This window comes from Camelina sativa, chromosome 3, assembly GCF_030686135.1.
Source record: "Camelina sativa cultivar CO46 ecotype springtype chromosome 3, ASM3068613v1".
In the NCBI taxonomy this organism is placed as follows: domain Eukaryota; kingdom Viridiplantae; phylum Streptophyta; class Magnoliopsida; order Brassicales; family Brassicaceae; genus Camelina; species Camelina sativa.
In genome coordinates, this window is record NC_141882.1 from 29870332 (window position 1) to 29886734 (window position 16403).

A 16403-nucleotide genomic window follows, 5' to 3' on the forward strand; every position below is an offset into this window, starting at 1 on the left:
TTTTTTACACTTTTCCAAAAAAAGAAAAAAAATCTAGGAAATCTTTATAAGAATAGATCATTTCACATGCATCAACCAGCTTTTAAATTTATTTTCTTATCACATACTCACATGTATCAAACTGTTTTCTTCTGATCATGCATTTATATTGTTCTTTCTTCTTGTATCTGGCCAGTAATAATTTTCAAATTATATTATTAGACAAATTATAAGATATGTAAAAACAAATTCTTAGGTGGCCAATCTTATTGAACCATGTGTAGCTAAATAAGGTGCATTTTTGTGTCCAGATCGACCTGCCGTTTTTTATCAAAAAACGTGTCGTTTTCGTGTCGTTTTCTACATTGTTTTAATTAGGTCTCTCTCCCTTTTGTTTATATGCCTCACAAAACCAAAAATTTAAATTAAAAACTATGAAGCAGACCAAACATTAGCCAACCACGTGGCTGACTCACAAACCATTAGTCTAATTCATTTATCACCACGTAAGCTAGTTTCACCAATTCCGAATGGTTATTACAAACAATTTTTATTTACTTGTTCAACTGCTTCGTTTCTGGACACTGAACATGACCCCCATTTTTTTTTTCTCTTTCAACAATTTAAAAATTCTAGATAGCTTCCAAGTTCCAACACCGTTTGTGTTACTTTTGACTTTTAATTGTCTACTTATTTATTTATTTTTCCGCAATTTGCTAGTGAGCGCAAGACACGAGTCTCTGTATCGGTCTGAGTAGGTACGTAACGCAGTCGTGAACTGTTTTTTAATGGTTCGGAAGCGGAAAAAAGAAAAATGATAATAATATCACCTGGTCCATTACTCCATGTTCGTCTTATTCCCATACTAATACCAAATAAAATAGTAATCTTTTTCTTATCTAGGCTGAAACATTGTCTTTTAGCCTCAGGCAAGATCATCACATTCTCACATGGTTCAACATTATCAAGAAACACAAAACCTAATTAAAAATATTTAAATATCCTTCATTACATTGTAGAAATCAAGAATCAACTTTTCTTTCTCCTCTTTCTATCTCTTTAAAAGAAACCAAACATTTTAATACTACAAGACCAGAAAGTTTTGGTTCTTTTTCTAACATGGCCGTTGATTCAACTGATCAACGGCGAGAGTTTGTTGTAAAGATCGACGGTGAAGACAATGGTGATCCCGAAAAGTTTTGGAGAGAGTCAAGCATTAACTTCTGGCATGATGATGATAAGAAGAACAGTAAACCACCAGAAGGAGGTCAAGAAGACGACGGAAGCTTTGATTTCAGAAGGCGGAGTAGTGACAAACCTCCAGAGGAGCCAGATCCACCGTCGAAGCTCATCAATCAATTCCTCAACAAGCAAAAAGCTTCCGGCGATGAAATCTCACTAGACATGGAAGCTAACATGCCTGAGCTTCAGAGCAACACGATTTCTCCGGCACGTGTACCGACAGTTTCCGGTTCTGCGTCACCGGTAACGGCGACGGCGAATAATGGAACCGTTGATGCGATTAGACGGAGGCAGAACAGGGTCACGCTTTCTCCGTCTGTTAAAGATAGTGATAGTAGCGACGAAGATGAAAACAGAGTAGATGAATCAGAGGTTGTCAAGTGTAGCTCCAACAGATCGACGATGAGGACCAAGACTTTGATGAAGACGAAGACGAGATCTAGATTGATGGATCCTCCGACTCCGACGTATCCGGAGATGGTTTCTGGTCGGACTCCAAAGTCCGCGAATTTAAGACCCGGTTTTAGTGGGAGAAACACTAAACCGGGAACTCCTAACCAGGGAGGAGCCATGGATTTGGAAGAAGAGGACGATCCGTTTTCGGAGGAGGATCTACGGGAAGGTTTTAGGAAGGAGAAGGTTTGTGTTTGGGTTATCATGGAGTGGATTTTTCTGATACTGATCATTGCTGGTTTGATTTGTAGCCTAGTGATACCTTACTTGCGTGGCAAGACACTTTGGGACCTTGCTCTATGGAAATGGGACGTGATGATTCTTGTGTTGATATGTGGGAGATTGGTTTCGAGTTGGTTTGTGAAGCTATTCGTCTACTTCGTTGAGAGCAATTTCCTTTGGAGGAAAAAGGTTTTGTATTTCGTTTACGGGATTCGAAAGCCGGTACAGAACTGTCTCTGGCTAGGGCTTGTGTTGATCGCGTGGCATTTCTTGTTCGACAAGAAAGTCGAAAGAGAGATGCGAAGCACAGTGCTCAAGTATGTGACTAAAGTATTAATCTGTTTACTCGTTGGTGTTATTTTCTGGCTCATAAAGACTTTACTGGTTAAAGTTCTTGCTTCGTCTTTCCATATGAGTACTTACTTCGATCGGATTCAAGAATCCTTGTTTACTCAATATGTGATTGAGACCCTCTCGGGACCTCCTCGAGTTGAGATTCATATAGAAGAGGAGAAAGTAGCAAACGATGTTAAGACCTTGGAGATAGTTGGACGTAAGCTATCCCCTCTAGGTCCAAAGGCGGTTTCTTCTTCACCACATGTGACCATTGGAAGCGGAAGGATGCAGAAGAGTCCGAGCAGAGTAGGGAAAAGTCCGGTGCTATCACGGTCTGGTTCTAAAAAAGAAGGAGAAGACGAAGGGATAAGGATCGATCATTTGCAGAGAATGAACACTAAAAATGTATCGGCTTGGAAAATGAAGAGACTGATGAATGTTATAAGAAAGGGAACTCTTTCTACTTTGGATGAACAGATACAAGACACAACGACTCACGAAGATGATAAAGCCACACAGATCAGAAGTGAGTTCGAAGCAAAACTTGCAGCGAGGAAGATTTTTCAGAATGTTGCGGAACCTGGATCCAGGTATACACCTATACATTGTGACCTTATGAACAACTTTGATTTGATGTTTGTTAAGATCAAGATTAAAAACAGAGGATTTTTTTCTTTTTCCGGTCTTAGGTACATATATATAGAAGACTTTATGCGTTTTCTGTCTGAAGATGAGTCTGAAAGAGCCATGAGTCTCTTTGAAGGAGCTTCTGAAAGTCACAAAATCAGCAAATCTTGTCTGAAGAATTGGGTGGTAAGTATTTAGTTTCAAATTCAAATATATCAAAAGCTTTCTTACTTATGAAAGTGATACTAAATTCTTCTATATTCCTTTAGGTTAATGCCTTTAGAGAACGAAGAGCACTAGCTTTAACTTTAAACGATACAAAAACAGCAGTGAACAGGCTTCATCGAATCATAGATGTTCTGGTCGGCATTGTGATTTTAATCATCTGGCTTCTCATTCTCGGAATCGCTACAACCAAGTTCTTGCTTGTCATAAGCTCTCAGCTTCTTCTTGTAGTCTTTGTGTTTGGAAATTCATGTAAAACCATCTTTGAAGCGGTCATCTTCGTCTTCGTTATGCATCCGTTTGATGTCGGTGACAGGTGTGAAATAGACGGTGTCCAGGTATGTTCAAATAAAACTCTGTTTCTGCATTTAGGGAACTCAAAATACTTCAAGAAAGAGCCTAAATCCTCTGTTTTTTTTTTGTTTGTATAGTTGATTGTGGAAGAGATGAACATTTTGACTACTGTCTTTCTTCGATTTGATAATCAGAAGATTGTATATCCAAACAGTCTTCTCGGCACAAAACCTATCGCTAACTATTACCGCAGTCCCGATATGCAAGATGCCATTGAGTTCTTTGTCCATATAGCAACTCCACCTGAAAAGACAACCGCCCTAAAACAGAGGATACTCAGGTTAGAAGTTAAATCCCTAAAACCCTTAATCATAAACTTTGATAAAACATTGCCTAATATCAATACTTTTGTGTTTTGTGTTAATGCAGCTATGTGGATAACAAGAAGGATCATTGGTATCCATCGCCGATGATTGTGTTCAGAGATATGTGTGGATTGAACACTATAAAGATCGCAATGTGGCCAACACATAAGATGAATCATCAAGATATGGGAGAGAGATATGTGAGGAGGGGTCAATTACTTGAAGAGATTGGTAGATTATGCAGAGAATTGGATATCGAATACCGGTTATATCCTATTAACATCAACGTCAAAAGTCTTCCTGCTGCTACTCCCATCACTTCTGATCGCATGCCTCCGAGCTGGAATCAACAACAACGCGGTGTTTGAAGTTTTGGTGTTTGTATTTGCATTTCTTTCTCTTTTATTGTTTTTTAAGGACTTGAGAGAGGATTATTCATTTACATTGTGAAAGAGGATACCTTTTTTTTTTGTTGTTGTTGTGTATATCTGTGTTTTGATTTGTTATAACAGTCACCACGGAATAAAAGCTTAGGCATTTGAATTTTTAGTTCTGTATGCTGTTTTTGACCTTTTTTGGGTGTAACCGTGTGTAAAGAGGCTAGTAAACTCCAATATACACATAAGCTTTCTGAGAGCGACGTCGTTTGGTTGATAAATCATAACCTTGAATCAAACAAAGTCGTTTCGTATATCATAGCCTTTAAAGTTTCCAATACAATAGCGACGTCGTTCTATCATACATAAGCTTTTAGCAGAGTACGACGTCGTTTAGGATTATATTATCTGCTAACGTCGCTGAAGTCATCATTTTCTACTGCTCATTATTTCTGGAAATTTGAAATCTTCGTTTCTCGCGCCGCCATTGAAATCGAGAGAGTGAGAGGTTACGATCCTTGTGTTTTCTCTCGTATTTTCATCTTTCGTCTTCTTAGATTCTCTATTTTTGAGATCCTTGACTTGTTTTTTGATGATCTTCTTCAGATTACGTCAGATCGGTGAGCTTAATCGCCGTCAATTTGTTCTTCTTCCTCGCTCTGTGCGACGCGTTCTCTTTATCGCTCTATCAAAATCGAAGGTTAGTTTCTTCAATTGCTTCTTAGATCTTCACATTGCTGCTACGATTTCGTTTGTAGACTCAAGATTTTTTTTTTCAATTTTGGAGGTTTGTATCAATCTCAAATCGTTGAAATCAGTAAAACCTATTTGTCTCCGATTTTGTAGAAAACTCCCATAGATTAGTCGGAATCTGTTACTTTGAGTTCATCTGTGTTGTGGAATCCCTAATTTCAGTTCTTGTGCAAGTCAAATAGTTTGCGAATCCTCAAAATCCGCCCCGTAATCTCTACTTCGCGAAGATTTTTTTTGCTCATCTCTGGAATCTGTGCAGTTTATCCCCAATTTCTAGGGTTTCTGTTTTTGAAAATCGTTTATATGTCTTCCTGAACTCAAAATTATCACAGTGACCATAAGTTTTGAAACGCAGTTTTTATTGCTTTGTACCAATTCGTGTTTGCAATGTAAAAAATTTCAGCAGTTGGAATGAATGTAGCTTAGTCAAAATATGTATATTGTAAATGGAAGTTTATTGGTGAATTCAACGAATTTAGTTCTATGGATAATGGAAGTTTCAATTAGAGCATGATTCTTCAGCTCGTTTGATATGAATTTTAATTTGCAGGTGCTTAGCAGCTTGAGATACTTAAATTAGAGGTTGACATGAGATGCAATGCGTGCTGGAGGGATTTGGAGGGCAGGGCCATTTCCACTACCTGCGGTCATCTATTATGTATCCAATTTGCAATTTTCTTTTGTGTACCTGTTTGTGTTCTTTAGCAACACTTGTGAGTTTGAATAAGATGACCTTAACACTATGAAAAGGCACTGAAGATGCCAGCAAGATTCTCAGTAATGATGGGGCATGTCCCATTTGTGATCAAGTACTCTCCAAGAGGTAAATCTTCCCTTAGCAACTTGCCTAGTTTCAGTGTAGCCTTGGTCACCTTATATTCTACTTGACTCTTTGCCTTTATCTTTCATCTTAGTCTTATGAAACCTGTGGATATCAATCCAAATGAAGAATGGATAAATGTAAGTGTTTGAGTTGCAAGGATACTATAACTTTTCTTCTTTTCCAGTTTCCAATATTCCCATCTCACATCTCCTCATTGTTTACCTGTGTTATCAGATGGCGATGGCTGGAATTTCTCCACAAATACGTATCCTTTTCATAAATGTAGTCCATTTCACTCTTATTAGAATTTGTCAGTTGCAATAATGTTTTTCAATTGAAAAAATGTCTCTCTGTATTTGAAATCTAAACTCAATGCTGTAACTTTATCCATCAACTGACTATGCCTTTTGCGTTTGTATGAGTTGATAAAACAACAGTTTAAGGTTCAAGGACCTCCTGTTTTTCTTAACTGAATCTAGTGATGAAGAGTGCATACCGAAGTGTAATGTTTTACATCGCCCAAAGGGACTTAGAGATGCAGTACACGATGAATAGAGTTGTCGCACAGTGTCGTCAGAAATGTGAAGGTATGCAAGCAAAGTTTAGCGAGAAAATGGAGCAGGTGCATACAGCATACCAGAAGATGGGTAAGAGGTGTCAGATGATGGAGCAAGAGGTAGAAAACTTGACCAAGGATAAGCAAGAGCTCCAAGAGAAGTTCTCTGAGAAATCAAGGTCAGTAACCTAAGATACGTATTTGTTATCCTAGTTCTGCTCCCTATATTAAACTCCACTGTAATAACAAGGTACCTTTATTGTGTCTTAATTACCAGACAGAAGAGGAAGCTTGATGAGATGTATGACCAGCTAAGAAGTGAGTATGAGTCAGTCAAACGTACAGCCATCCAACCAGCAAACAACTTCTACCCCCGACACCAAGAACCCGATTTTTTCTCAAACCCAGCAGTTAACATGATGGAGAACAGAGAGCCCATTCGCAAAGGTTAATTAACAACACTATATCTGTGCTTGAACTTAGTGATCTTATGATTCTGAGTCTTGGTTATATATCTCCATATCAAGTTGACTTATTTCGTGCAGACCGGTCGTTTTTCTCTCCTGCAACACCAGGGCCTAAAGATGAGATATGGCCAGCTAGACAGAACAGTTCAAACTCAGGTCCATTCGACATCTCCACTGACTCACCCGCGATTCCATCCGATCTTGGAAACAGAAGAGCAGGAGGAGGTCATCCTGTATATGGTGGTGGTGGTGGCACTTCTAATCCCCAATCAACTCTACGAAACCTTATTCTCTCCCCTATTAAACGCTCTCAGCTCTCTCGTTCCCGCCCTCAACTGTTCACGTAAGCAAACTATAACCTTAGAAATAGACCAAATTCACATCAGGTACATGAGTTTGTTCTAAAAACAACTTGGTATTGCTACTCTTCTCAGGCTATAGCTTAAGGTTCAAGTTCAAGTGTTCTGAAACTGCCTTGGTGGAAGCCCTAATGACCACAACCAGTAAGTGACTACGTTTTTATAATAACCTGTCTGTCTTAATAAGTAAAAATCTGAGAAAAAATTGTAGGATTTGAGAAAAAGAAAAACTCTCGTCTATATAAATAATAATGGTAAATCATATTTTAGTAGAATCAGTATAGTGAAACTACCTACAAGGATCACAAGACGATGAGTAAAATAGAAAAAGATATTTCTGTTGAAAGAAAAGGCAAAAAGTAAAAAAAGAGAAACAGTTTAAAAGTAAGCACTTGTGGCGAAGAGTGTGATGTTCATTGAAGGCTCAGGTTCTCTTGTTTGGTTCAAAGACGTATTTGATCAGTGACTCTTTAATGGATAGCATCTCCGGGAACTCCTTGCTTAGTTTAGATCCATCCATTTCATTGTTGCTTCGAGCAGCAACAATGACCTTTGCTTGTTCTTCCAATGTGAAGTTGGACCATTTAAAACCTGGCTCGATGTAGTTCTTGTACATCTCCAGTATCTCATTATGGCTCACCACCCCTGGGTTGGTGAAGTTCCATATCCCTCTTAGGTTTTTTTTCGCCATCTCAATGGAAATCGGGAGAAGCTCGTCCAGTACGGTCATGCTGTTAGGGATGTTCACCACTTTGTTGTAGCGCGAGATCTTCGTGATGAAGTTTCTAGGGTTGTTTAGGTCTGAGGAGATTGGCATCCGGACTCTCAAGGTACATACATTGTCATATTCTCTCAAAAGCTCCTCAACCTGGTGGAAAAACAGAGCAATTATGAACAAAGACACTTGTGGCTATTGAGAATATTAATAAGGTGTACAATATTACCATGGCTTTGGTTTTCGAGTAGAAAGAACCAAAGAAGTTCGGCTTGTCTTCTTCCTTAAAACCTATACCAGAACCCTCAGGATGTGCAGCGTCATACTCAAATATGCAACCCGTGGCGAAGTTCATCATCAGGAGATCATTCTCTCTGCAAACATCAGCTAGAGTCAAAGTACCAGCGACATTTACGCGAATGGTCTCTGGTTTGTGAGATTCACACCAGTCAACATTAGGTCTTCCAGTTAAACCAGCAGCATTGAACACATGAGTAGGTTTGATACTACGAATATCCGCAATGAGAGAAGCTCTATCCTCCAAACGTCCTTTTCCATACTCATATGTAATCTCTTGCTTCTCACATAGTTTCCCTAGAAGACCACCAAGCCAACCAGTCTTACCATAAATCAAAAACTTCAAGAAAGCTTTGTCACCAGAACCACCACTCTTAGGTGTTACAACCGTAAATGTCTGGACCGTATTGCTTGACGCATCTTTCTTCTCACTAGAGCCATCGGAAAGTCTTCCACCGGGCATCATAAGCATCCTTGGATGAGGAAGCAAAGCTCCAGAAACATCACCCCACCACTCAGGATTCTGAGTGTACCAGTCCATCGTCTTCTTCAATCCGTCTTCCCAAGCGGTTCGCTCTTGCCATCCCAGTTTCTTCAGCTTCTGGTCATCAAGGAAGTACCTTTGATCGTTAAAGGGTCGGTTCTCCACAAACTGAATGCTCGACTCAGGGTCTTTCCCGAAAAGTTTGCAGATATCTCTGGCCACATCGATCACTCTCCTTTCTCTCTTTGTCCCGATATTGTAGACGTGACCGATTTCTCCTTTGTGAAGAACAACCTCAAACGCCTCAGCAACGTCTTCGCAGTATAAGTAACTCCTGACATTAGATCCATCCCCGTGGATAGGAAGCGGCTTCCCACTCATAGCCAACAACATGAACTTAGGAATCATTTTTTCAGGAAACTGGTTAGGGCCATAAACATTGTTCCCACGAGTTGTAATGACAGGCAGTCCATATGATCTACCATAAGCCATCACAAGCATCTCAGCACCGGCCTTAGTGGCTGAGTATGGATTAGTCGGTAACAGCTGAGAAGCCTCATGGTTTCCTACAGCAGCATCCTCATCGGTTTCTCCATAGACTTCGTCGGTACTCACATGGATAAACCTCCTGATCTGTCCTGTAACTTTACAGGCTTCCAAAAGAACATGAGTACCATAAATATTGTTCTTGGTAAACTCAAAGCTATTACCAAAAGAGTTATCAACATGGGTTTGAGCAGCAAAATGCATAATGGTATCGATGTTCTCAGTGATGAGAAGGTAGTTAACGAGATCATCACTAGCGATATCTCCTTTGACAAACTTGAAGTTTGGAGAAGAAAAGGAAGGATCGAGATTCTTCAGATCTGAACAGTAATCAAGCTTGTCCAAGACAACAATCTTGTAATCAGGATAGCTGCGGATTAGTCTGTTGGCAACATGAGAAGCAATGAATCCAGCAGCTCCAGTGATGAGAATGTTCTTTGGCGTATACGTAGTAGTATCACCCATCTTTTGAAATCTGCAGAACACGTCACAGTATCATCATATGGGAAAAGCTCAGAACGGATCATCATATTCAAATGAAAAAAGGAAATCAGATCCAGATCCAAATTCAGCAAACAAAAACAGATCTTAGACTAACAAAAACGAACAACATTTCCGTATGGGATCATAAACAGACATGGCAAGCAGATCAATTATGGTTACTCACGTACAACATTTCACAAGCTTAGCTTAAGAAAGCATTATAGAAACAGAAAAGAGAGAGAGAAACAATTTCACGTACCAGACACAATTCAGGTTAGAAGCAGATAGACCCAAGATAAGAAGATCTTAAGAGAAACTTTCACCAAGAGAATAATAGAGAGACAGAGATAGTAAAAGAACAAAATATCAAATGCAAGAAACAGTAGAGAGAGAGGAAGGAGAAAGAAGAAGAAGCAGAAGAGAGGGAATCTACGGTCTACGGTGCGTCTCTCAACACTGCGCCTCTTATATTGTGAGACAGTTACGGAGAACCGTAGGAGGGTATGTACGAATTTACCCTTACTTGTCTTTAGATATTACGGATTTCACGTGAGCCTAGCGTCCGACATTAATAAACTCATGTCTTTTCTTCTTTTTTTCCTTTATTGTTTTGTTTTGTTTTTCAACGTAAATGTGATTCTTCTATTGGCTCTCCTACCAAAATAAGACATTCAAATAATTGAAAATGGAATAAAAAATTGGACAAGTACTGTATGTTTTGATTTTTTTCCTGACCAAAAAATATATTTTCCAAATTATATTCCCTAACAGAAATTAACATAATTTGTTTAATTTTTTTTAATGTAAAAAGGTTAATTTTGGTAATTAATTATAGCCCCTAGTTTGTTTTATGTTTGTGATGTAACGTACATATGTCAGTTCAAAAATTTAATTACTTGATTAAAAAGATAACTACATGTCAACCTGAGATTTAATATCAGTTCGACCAAACAAAGAAACCTCAGATTAAAAACATAACGGATCATTCAATGCCAGATGCTTAATGTCACCGTCACGTAACGAAATAATTTGATTTGCTTCCTTTTTTAAATTAATAAAATTTAATAGAGCACATTTACATGTTTGTTAAAGGGGACAAATAAAAAATCAGAAAGTGAGTTTGGTTATTATTAGTAAATGGACCTTTCTTCTTTAATGGGCAATGTTGGTAAACATAGTCCTTTCTCTCATTGTAACCATTGAATAAAACTGACTAATTATACTATGCAAAAGAGTGGTTTACGGAGAAGAACAATCTAAGGACCAACGAATTTTGTTTTAACTTCCACATTCCTCGGCCAAATTTTGTCTATATCAACCAAACCAAGACCAGATTTTCAAATAATCAGAGAGATTCCAAACTTGTTGAAGACTAATGGGACCGATTAAGAAGTTTAAGAAGTATATAATCACCACCATCTTCTTGTCTACAGTGAACTACGCTTATGGAAAATTCAAAGATTACGGAGCCAACAAGATAACCGAAACAATCACCGGGACTGACCCGCAATCAGACTAAAAATCCAAGGCCGATCTTGTTCTCGTGAGTTACAAAACTAAAAGTCTTTATTATATCATTGCCGCAACAAAGTTTAGAATCAGGGCCTGATTGAATAATACTTACATAAAAACTAGAGAGACCAGGATCATCTGGTGGAGAAACTGATGTGGTTAAAGATCTGTCTGTCAATGTTGTCTATGATGCTGCTCCGTAACTAATTGTGCCTATGTTCCGGTGTGCTGCTACTGCAACCGCTGCTGCTCCAGCTGGACCAAACTGCGATTGTGCTTGCAACAGCTTAGCATCAATGGCCATCTGCGTGTTGTTGTTGCTTAACTGATCTATCTTGGCGAGCGGTGGTTGGATACAAGGGTTTGGCTGATTCATCATCTCAACGTCTGTTTGGTTAGTTGTAGCAGCTGGCGGTACAGTGGGACTGAACTGAGGAACATAATTTTGTGGTTTTGGCTGAAAAGAAGAAGCTTCTACGTTGCGGTTCACTGGGTTTGTCATGGTGTTTGGCCGGAAGTAGCAGTGTGGAGATGATACCCCGCTTCTGAAATAAGCTTCTTTGAGGTTCCTACCACTCTCATAAGAAGGTACAGACGATTCTGCAACACGACCTGGTCTACCTGTAATGACACACAGTAGTACAATTGGTTAAAAGTCTACTAAGTTTTAGAAAACAATATTTAATAATGCGGGCGAGCTTTTACCCGATGGCGGTACTCTTGGTGGAGGCCCAATAGATTTAGTAGGATATGTGGAAGTTGATGGATGCCCTGCAGAAGTAACTTCATTTCTTGAAGGGTCAAAAGAAACACGTCTACTCTCTGTTGCGCTCAAGTTGGGTTGAATGGTAGAATGGACTACACTTGAGTGAACCGTAGACCTGTGAAAAACAATAATAGTATCATATGCTTCACAAATGTTATGCCATAAGAAGAGCAAAAAAGAATTATCAACTTCCATAAGAAGAGTAGAGAACAGATGAAAGTTTGCTTATGGTTTTGGACCATATGCTTAGAAAATAATATGCCGCAACATAACTCCACAGTTGACATGCATGGAATGTAAAAACTTACCGAGGAAGTGATGCGTGTTTCCTATCGAGAGGTATGACCGGCCCATTTCTGCTACTATTTTCCTCTAAGTAAGTGAACTGCTGCCTAAGGTGTCCAATGGCACTGCAAGTGAAAAAGTAAAAATAAGGACGAAAAGTTAGATGCAGGCGATTTGACATAAATCAATGGTTTGAGATAAATTCAAAGGGAGAAAAAAAAAAGAATGTTTCCTTTGGCGAATAAGAGTAAAAGGTAGAGAGAAATTAAAACCTTGGATATACAAAATTAGATCCCTCTGAGCCGCTCATATAGTCTTTGAGCAACTGAGGATGGTATTCCAGTATTTCTCTGTATATTAATTCTCTAATGTCGTCCTTCGTCAGTCTTCGTCTCTCAAATTCAAACTCCATCTTCGATATTGGCTGACTTGAAGGTTCTCTTTCAACCTTAGAAAGACCCTTAAAGTAAGGATCAGCCAATGCCTATCCAATTCCGAAAACAGAAAAGCTAGCAAAGTCAGCAAAGATACACAAAAGAAGCAAGGCAGCTTTTGAAAGAAACAAGTATCTAATAACAAAGTGACAAATGACAGAAGAGAGACCTCTTCTGCAGTGGGTCGGTCCTTTGGATCGAAAGCCAACAGCCTCTGCAAAAGACGGAGTGCTGAAGGATCTGCTTTGGAGAATTTTTGCGAGAAGGTGACAGGATTTTTCTTCCTCATTTCGGTCAAGTATTTTCTAGCTTTATCATTTCGAACCTGAATCAGAGATGTAGATTTTTAGCTTTACAGTTAAGTCTATAAATATATGTTGCCAGTGAATGTGAAGCAGACAAAGGAATCATACTCCAGAAATTGTTTCTGATTTTGGTGTGCCAAGAAGATCAGTAATCAAATCCAACTGATGAACAACACTTTTCCCCGGAAACAATGGCTTCCCTGTTAGTAACTCTGCAAAAATGCATCCAATGCTCCAAACGTCGATAGCTGGAGTATACTGCAAAATAATAATGACTGTAAATCAGACTGAGGGGAGAAAAGAAATCCAAAATATGAAGTTGCATATGCAAAACAAAAACACTCAATGTACATAACCTGATACAAGGTTACCTGATTCACAGATTTTCAACTTCCGGGAGAGTTCAAAGTCATCCCTGAACAAGAATTATTTTAATATCCCACTGGGGCACAACTCTATACTTATTCAAGTACCATCAAATATCAGCTATTTCTTTTACCACTATTCTGCAGATATTCTACAGCAAACACTATTTCTGTACATAAGACCTAAAGCATAGACAACTAGTGCGCATAAAAAAAAACGTGTTTCAAGTCCACAGTAACACATACCTTTGAAAAGAATGATCCACAGAGCTCAGGTGCTCTATACCATCTTGTGGCAACATAGTCCTGCATCCAGTTTTAAATGAAGCAAAAGGAAAGGTCAACACACACAAAAGTGGGGACAGTAACAGAGACAAAGTTTAACAGTTAGCAAACAAAAGTCAAAAGGTTTCCATGAGGCAGCTAACCGTCCAAAAGACTGTTGTAGGCGTATCATTGAACGATGCTCTAGCCAATCCAAAGTCACAAACTTTCAACTTGCAGTTTGCATTTGCCAGTATATTCTTTGGCTTAAGGTCACGATGATAAACATTAGCTACACCCAGTAAACAAACAGTTAATTACAACCAGACGAGTAAAAACACATACTGCGGATCTCAGGTCTGAAACAATGAAAAGAAATTGCACCTGTATGCATAAACTTCAAAGCACGAAGCATCTGATAAAGGAAAAACTGGTGGTGTTCACGAGTCAAATCATCATTAGCTTTAATAACTTGATGAAGATCTGATTCCATGAGCTCAAACACAACATAAATGTCTTTAAACTCCCTCTTAGAAGGAGGCAGCATAATGCTTTTGATCTCCACTATGTCAGGATGCCGTAGAAGCCTAAGAAGCTTCACCTCGCGGAGAATCCGAAGCGCATCAGAGATATGTTCAAAGATATCATTAATCTTCTTAATAGCGACCTTCTCTCCAGTATGTGTATCAATCGCTGCACACACGACACCATAGCTTCCTTTACCAATAACTTCAAGAATCCGATACCTGTTAGCATCACCATACTCTGTGAAAAACTCCATCTCTTTCGTCCCCTGGTGAATCAACAAAAGAAAAAGAAACAAAACATAAACTTTTATAAGAATCCAGTAAAGCTTATCCACAAACTCAAATAAATAGAAAGATAAAGACTTTATATTTTTTGCTCATGCAACTAAACCTTATTTTGCAATTGGAAAAGGAAATCTTTTTTTGGTTATTTTCGAGAAAAAAAAAAGATAAAGACTTTATTCTCTATTTCTCATATTTAAGCCAAAGCATATGATTGAGAGACTCTAACCTTCTTCACTTGATTTTGTTGCATCTTCTTCAAATTTATCAACTTGAATCTTGCTTAATTGATTCGACAAACACAAAATACGGAAATAGAAAACTAAGCCGTTTGATATAATCTAAGAAATCACGAAGAAAATAGCAATTTTTTTATCCCAGAGATCAAAAATTTTCGATTGGCTTTTTCGAAAAGTTTAAAGAAGAAACCCTAATTTGCTTAAAGTCTCAAAACCAAACGAACTCTAATCAAAACTTAGTAAGAAGAGAGAGCAGAGCAGAACAAAAACAAAGAAGACCTAAAAAGATCCAGCAGCGATCGTCGAAGAAGAGAGAGAGAGAGAGAGAGAGAGAGAGAGAGAGAGAATTTTAAAAGCTGAGATTTTTTTTGGTTTGTTTTGAGTTTTCCTAAAAATTTGAATTAAATTAATTACTAACTCCAATGGGGCGTACGGGTGTGACTAAATCCCAGATGAGTGGCAGTTTCGTTATTACTTCACAACTTTGAGGGTAAACATTTATTTTTTAGTAGACGACCTTTTTTTGAAAATGACTCACATTGGCTAATAAGCAAAGAAGACACCTGTTGCTGGACTTGGACCGTTTTTTTATTTTTCTTTAGTTCCGATTTTGACCCCTATCTTATTTTTTTAATTTTTTTAATTTTTTTAATCTAGCCACTCTTTTTCTCAAGTGGTCAATTTAACCCCCCCCCCCCACGTGATAGGAATGAATCCATATATTTTATCAACATTATCTGGTCAATTTCCTAATTGTTGGCTGGCAAAAAAAAAAAAAAAAGATTGCAATCAACATTTGATATGTGATATGTCTTAGTCTTTGGTAGAAGTAATTCGTGTGGAAACTAAAGGTATATATAGTTGAAGATATGTCAATTCTACCCAATTTGGCGTTTGTATTTATTGAAAAGACCAAAGAATTAGTGTACGTGTGGTTCATATAAAAAGTTCTATCACAAGAGGGGGCAATCAATCCACAAAAAAAAAAGGTTTAATATTATACTATCTGATCTTTGATTGAATTTGAAGAAAAAAAGAAGTATATCAAGATTTTATTGTTGTAATTGAGAAGGCATTCAAACATGTGAATGAGTTGCAAAGCTGGTCCTATCTAATTTAGATCAGGCTCTACATAATAAGACAATATAACCAGCATGCATCACGTTATTATCTGTTTTATAATTATTAGCTACTGATTTAACTGTTTCTTAGTAATAATTTTCAAAAATATGAAATATAAAATGCATTCACATTTCAACAGAAGGGAACACAATATTACCATCTCATCACATGAATGAATCATGCATTTTCTGTGTCATTTTTTAAATAGAGTTTTGACTGGAGGAGCCAATATCTATCTCCACTAAGCAGATTTATTTGTGTTACATATTATTTAAAAAGACTGTGAGCCAAATATAAAGATGGGAAAAAAAAAACAAAAGGGGTCAACCATAACCAAAATAATACTAAAAAAAATTGTGCAAAAGAGATATTGTAGTAATGTTGATGAAAATAGAGACAATACATCATCAATTTATAATGTGTAATTTGTGGTCCACTGAGAGAGAAGAAGGAAGTTGCATGTGGTAAAGGGCACACCAAGAAAACGACTCACTTCCTCAACTTGCCCCCAAACCATATGATTTCATTCACCTTTTCTTGTCCTCCACCACAATCATATTTATTTCCCATTGTAGAAATTATAATATTGACTTACTCTTCAAAAATTTTAATTCTTACCTAACTTCCACCTGTTTGGCTCACTATTTTTGGACTACATGAAAAATTAGGGGATCAAAACTCTTTTTTTTTTAGTTTAGT

The 16403-nt window shown here is 37.9% G+C and overlaps 4 protein-coding genes across 7 annotated transcripts; 2 read left to right on the forward strand and 2 right to left on the reverse strand.

Annotated features, from left to right (window-relative positions):
• The first annotated feature begins 509 nt into the window (after positions 1 to 509).
• Positions 510 to 4288, forward strand: LOC104778283 (mechanosensitive ion channel protein 4). The gene is made up of 5 exons (XM_010502694.3): positions 510 to 2822; positions 2922 to 3045; positions 3129 to 3422; positions 3516 to 3718; positions 3808 to 4288. Exons 1-5 carry the CDS (start codon positions 1099 to 1101, stop codon positions 4109 to 4111), a joined length of 2649 nt encoding a protein of 882 aa, XP_010500996.2. The 5' UTR covers positions 510 to 1098; the 3' UTR covers positions 4112 to 4288.
• A 201-nt stretch (positions 4289 to 4489) lies between these two features.
• Positions 4490 to 7353, forward strand: LOC104778284 (E3 ubiquitin-protein ligase CCNB1IP1 homolog). 3 transcript variants are annotated; one of them, XM_010502698.3, is made up of 10 exons: positions 4490 to 4628; positions 4727 to 4820; positions 5424 to 5531; positions 5624 to 5696; positions 5788 to 5833; positions 5931 to 5961; positions 6176 to 6431; positions 6530 to 6699; positions 6828 to 7062; positions 7154 to 7353. In XM_010502698.3, the coding sequence occupies exons 3-10, from the start codon at positions 5462 to 5464 to the stop codon at positions 7158 to 7160; spliced, it is 888 nt and encodes a 295-aa protein (XP_010501000.1). In that variant the 5' UTR covers positions 4490 to 4628; positions 4727 to 4820; positions 5424 to 5461; the 3' UTR covers positions 7161 to 7353. The 3 variants fall into 3 exon arrangements, with proteins under 3 accessions (XP_010501000.1, XP_010500997.1, XP_010500999.1); XM_010502695.3 differs by having other exon boundaries at positions 4532 to 4628; positions 6798 to 7062; XM_010502697.2 differs by lacking the exon at positions 7154 to 7353 and having other exon boundaries at positions 4532 to 4628; positions 6798 to 7066.
• Positions 7292 to 10209, reverse strand: LOC104778286 (trifunctional UDP-glucose 4,6-dehydratase/UDP-4-keto-6-deoxy-D-glucose 3,5-epimerase/UDP-4-keto-L-rhamnose-reductase RHM2). Its single transcript, XM_010502700.3, has 3 exons — positions 9863 to 10209; positions 8023 to 9595; positions 7292 to 7946 (listed from the first exon to the last, which is right to left on the reverse strand). The coding sequence occupies exons 2-3, from the start codon at positions 9583 to 9585 to the stop codon at positions 7503 to 7505; spliced, it is 2007 nt and encodes a 668-aa protein (XP_010501002.1). The 5' UTR covers positions 9586 to 9595; positions 9863 to 10209; the 3' UTR covers positions 7292 to 7502.
• An 872-nt stretch (positions 10210 to 11081) lies between these two features.
• LOC104778287 (mitogen-activated protein kinase 18) lies at positions 11082 to 14997 on the reverse strand. Of its 2 annotated transcripts, XM_010502701.3 has the most exons (10): positions 14573 to 14997; positions 13919 to 14327; positions 13699 to 13826; positions 13517 to 13576; positions 13014 to 13163; positions 12770 to 12925; positions 12439 to 12650; positions 12190 to 12291; positions 11821 to 11996; positions 11082 to 11736 (listed from the first exon to the last, which is right to left on the reverse strand). In XM_010502701.3, the coding sequence occupies exons 1-10, from the start codon at positions 14594 to 14596 to the stop codon at positions 11300 to 11302; spliced, it is 1854 nt and encodes a 617-aa protein (XP_010501003.2). In that variant the 5' UTR covers positions 14597 to 14997; the 3' UTR covers positions 11082 to 11299. The 2 variants fall into 2 exon arrangements, with proteins under 2 accessions (XP_010501003.2, XP_087363211.1); XM_087507085.1 differs by lacking the exons at positions 13517 to 13576; positions 13699 to 13826; positions 13919 to 14327; positions 14573 to 14997 and adding an exon at positions 13277 to 13320.
• Between the last annotated feature and the right edge of the window lie 1406 nt (positions 14998 to 16403).

What these genes read in the sequence shown, in the direction of transcription:
- LOC104778284 (XM_010502695.3), top strand. Translation starts at nt 5,462, where the DNA reads ATGAGATGCAATGCGTGCTGGAGGGATTTGGAGGGCAGGGCCATTTCC. An exon ending in AAGTTCTCTGAGAAATCAAG is followed by an intron (nt 6,432 to 6,529) that starts GTCAGTAACCTA and finishes CTTAATTACCAG; the next exon opens with ACAGAAGAGGAAGCTTGATG. An exon ending in CAGAGAGCCCATTCGCAAAG is followed by an intron (nt 6,700 to 6,797) that starts GTTAATTAACAA and finishes TATTTCGTGCAG; the next exon opens with ACCGGTCGTTTTTCTCTCCT.
- LOC104778287 (XM_010502701.3), bottom strand. Translation starts at nt 14,596, where the DNA reads ATGCAACAAAATCAAGTGAAGAAG. An exon ending in AATCAGAAACAATTTCTGGA is followed by an intron (nt 12,926 to 13,013) that starts GTATGATTCCTT and finishes TCTCTGATTCAG; the next exon opens with GTTCGAAATGATAAAGCTAG. An exon ending in AAACACGCATCACTTCCTCG is followed by an intron (nt 11,997 to 12,189) that starts GTAAGTTTTTAC and finishes TGTTTTTCACAG; the next exon opens with GTCTACGGTTCACTCAAGTG.
- LOC104778283 (XM_010502694.3), top strand. Translation starts at nt 1,099, where the DNA reads ATGGCCGTTGATTCAACTGATCAACGGCGAGAGTTTGTTGTAAAGATC. An exon ending in GTTGCGGAACCTGGATCCAG is followed by an intron (nt 2,823 to 2,921) that starts GTATACACCTAT and finishes TTCCGGTCTTAG; the next exon opens with GTACATATATATAGAAGACT. An exon ending in GTGAAATAGACGGTGTCCAG is followed by an intron (nt 3,423 to 3,515) that starts GTATGTTCAAAT and finishes TTGTTTGTATAG; the next exon opens with TTGATTGTGGAAGAGATGAA.
- LOC104778286 (XM_010502700.3), bottom strand. Translation starts at nt 9,585, where the DNA reads ATGGGTGATACTACTACGTATACGCCAAAGAACATTCTCATCACTGGA. An exon ending in ACTCGAAAACCAAAGCCATG is followed by an intron (nt 7,947 to 8,022) that starts GTAATATTGTAC and finishes TTTTTCCACCAG; the next exon opens with GTTGAGGAGCTTTTGAGAGA.